Here is a 3,160-nt window from a genome sequence, read left to right on the forward strand (position 1 = left end):
TTAAATTAAGATTGGAGTAAATTATAATTTAGATATACTCATATAGTATAGCACATAAACGTTGGGAGTTTATAAGATAAATTATTAGGTCAAATTATAAGCAAGAAAATTGGATAACAAGATCATTAAAATAAAATTCTAAAGAATGATTAGTTCTATTACCAATTTAACATCATCACAGACCAATGGTATTGAAATGTGCAATGATTTGTTTTCTCATAAGTAAATGAGAAGTTTAGTTCTAATAAAGGAGATAAACCTATAGACTAATTTGTTCAAATTTGAACTGGCAAAAAAATAAAATAATAAATTTAATGAAAATTAAATTAATTTTTATAATATTTAATAGTTTATATTTATCTATATATTAACATTAAATCAAATAAAACATCATATTTAAATTACTTAACAAATAAACTCATAGCTATACAAAAATCATTTATATTAAAATATACTTATTATTTTTTCAAAGCTTAAGTAATAATTTAATTTTTAAAGACATACAACACAATCAAATCTACTAATATATTAGAAATGATCCTCCCACTCTTTGACCTCTAATCCGCTCAGACAGAAAAGAAAAAGAAAATAAGAGTGCTACAATTATAAAATGCAATCCAGCTGTCGACATCAACAGAGATTTATTTTTTCTATTGGTCCAAGAGCGAATAGCAATTGAATACGGATGACAGAAGCCAAAAAAGCATTCAATTTTCACAAATACTATTCATAGTATGGGAATAGGAAACAGGGAAAAAGACAAGGAAGCCCGGATGCCATGTCCTTAAATAAAATGCATGGACCAGCAATATATCACATGCCGTATCAGAGAGGGGAGTGGAGAAATAGAGGCATTCTTTAATAGTGCAGGTGAGAAATAAACAGACTCTTAGTTAAGTGCGTGCCAAAGAAGATCAGCTACCTTTCCATGTCTTGTTTGTCACCAAAAATTCCTATCTTCCCATTTTTATTTCTCGTAGTGAAGAGAAGAGAAGGGTAGTTGAACTTGAGCTTCCACTCCTTAGAATGGTTGCTAACGCCTCTTTCCTTATTATACTCTCCAACATCCACCCCCAAATAATGAACATATATAAATCCTTCACCCCCTCCCTCTTCACAACACGTGTTTAAGTCTAAACCCACTTACATACTGAGCCCTCAGTTTCTCCTCAAGTTTAGATAATACCAAAAACAATATCAATAATGGGGAGAAGGCCAGGGTGTTCTCAACCAGAGGATTACAACAGAGGGGCGTGGACAGCACAGGAAGACAAGATCTTGACTAACTATATTCGCACTCATGGCGAGACTGGATGGAGATCTCTTCCCAAAAAAGCAGGTAAATATAGTTTGTGGGTTATTCAAATATTGTCTACAACTTGATGCCAATTCTTAACTTGAATGAATGTTGTAATGGAGAAATTTGTAGCTGAAATTAGGTTTGCATTTGGACAGGATTGAATCGTTGTGGGAAGAGCTGTAGACTGAGGTGGCTGAATTATCTAAGGCCAGACATTAAACGTGGCAACATCTCTCCTGATGAGGAAGAACTTATCATCAGAATGCATCGCCTCCTTGGCAACCGGTAATTCCTCTCACTTGTACAATTTCTTCTAGGTTTTTCATTTTGTTTCTAAAAGTTCGTAGGAGGAGTTTCTATAATCTCTTGATTTAGCCAATAAGGTCATTGGTGATATGATATTGATTTAGGAATGGTATTCTTTAAAGATCTTGGGTCATTGAAATTGATTGTCTGATGTGTTGAAAATGTATGGCAGATGGGCACTGATTGCAGGGCGGCTGCCTGGAAGAACAGATAACGAGATAAAGAACTACTGGAATACTCATTTGAGCAAAAAGCTTGCAATGAGTAATAACAAACCCATTACTTCTACAACCCATTTGGGAGTCCAAGAATGTACTAGTTTTGCAGGAACTGAAGAATACAGCCCTCCTCCACTCATGAATTCCAGTGAAGACGATGCTTCTGAAGTAAAATGTTCTTCTGATGAATATTCACTATTGAGTTTTGGTGAGGGAGAAGCATTGAATGTGTCAAAATCATGGGCTCAGCTGTTAGAGGACTCTCTAATGGCCGATGTTGAACTAGATGAGATGATCTCATCACCCAATTTGAGTGTTTCAAATCATGATCCCATTTCCTTGCCTTGTAATGATTTTGGGGCAGTTGAGGATTTCTCTGTAGAGAGTCTTCTCCAACCAGAGGCTTATGGATTACAAGATCTATGCCCACTTGAAGATAATGCCTCTGATAATTTCTTAGCAGTGAGTTCTGAGCCAGGAATTTCGGAGATTTATGAGAATCTACAGTCAGAACAAGCAGGGCACATGGAATTGGGTTCTTTAGATGAGCTCTTTCAATATGAGGAAAACTGGGAAGATCCAGTTGACTTCATTAGCCTCGGTAAAATTGCCGAGGAAGAATATCTTAGCATTCTAGTCGATATTCCTATTTAGAAGTCTGAATTAATTCCCAGTATAGTATATAATTTGTAAATTCTATTATTTCCCTTCCCACATTCCAAAGAATCAATTCAGGAATGATTTGTGTTCATTCGTTTAGAGTCATTTCATGAAATTGAGATGGAATTCGGAACAGATCCTTCTGCATTAACCTGTTTTGATGCCTATTCTGAACCTAAACTATTACTCAGATATTACTGCCTATCAAAGATTGATCTACAACTCATCCACGTTTGCAATTTGAATTTGTATTAGCATTATATGTTTATATCAATACTATGGCCCATGTATCTTAAAATAGAAGTTCCCACTTCCGAAAGGGACAAATACTGGAATAATCAAAGAAGGGTAGTTAGAATTATTTTCCAAGATCGACAAGTTCTATAGTCAACTGAAATAATAGATCATAAATAAATAAATCCGTATAATGATAAGCCAAGCTATGAATACCTACATCTAAAGAACATATGTGAAACTGTAAAGATAAAACGAACATCATTCAGAGTTTATGAAGTAGCACTCCAATTGAAATAAGTGAGTTGAGATTGAAAATCAATAATTAAATTCTAGTGTTTCTTTATTTCAATATGGTTTTTTATTTATTTTTAAGTTGGACGTTGAGGAGTTGACAAAGATATTATTACTATGGTGATTGAAAAATCAACTAACTGATAAG

At 34.1% G+C, this 3,160-nt stretch overlaps 1 protein-coding gene across 1 annotated transcript; it reads left to right on the forward strand.

The window, feature by feature from the left end:
• The first annotated feature begins 424 nt into the window (after positions 1-424).
• Positions 425-2,710, forward strand: LOC149573157 (uncharacterized). The gene is made up of 3 exons (XM_089814331.1): positions 425-1,339; positions 1,456-1,585; positions 1,779-2,710. The coding sequence occupies exons 1-3, from the start codon at positions 1,204-1,206 to the stop codon at positions 2,476-2,478; spliced, it is 966 nt and encodes a 321-aa protein (XP_089670457.1). The 5' UTR covers positions 425-1,203; the 3' UTR covers positions 2,479-2,710.
• Positions 2,711-3,160: the final 450 nt, after the last annotated feature.

This window comes from Cupressus sempervirens, chromosome 2 (assembly GCF_028749045.1).
Source record: "Cupressus sempervirens isolate cs-2001-9-10 chromosome 2, ASM2874904v1, whole genome shotgun sequence".
In the NCBI taxonomy this organism is placed as follows: Eukaryota; Viridiplantae; Streptophyta; class Pinopsida; order Cupressales; family Cupressaceae; genus Cupressus; species Cupressus sempervirens.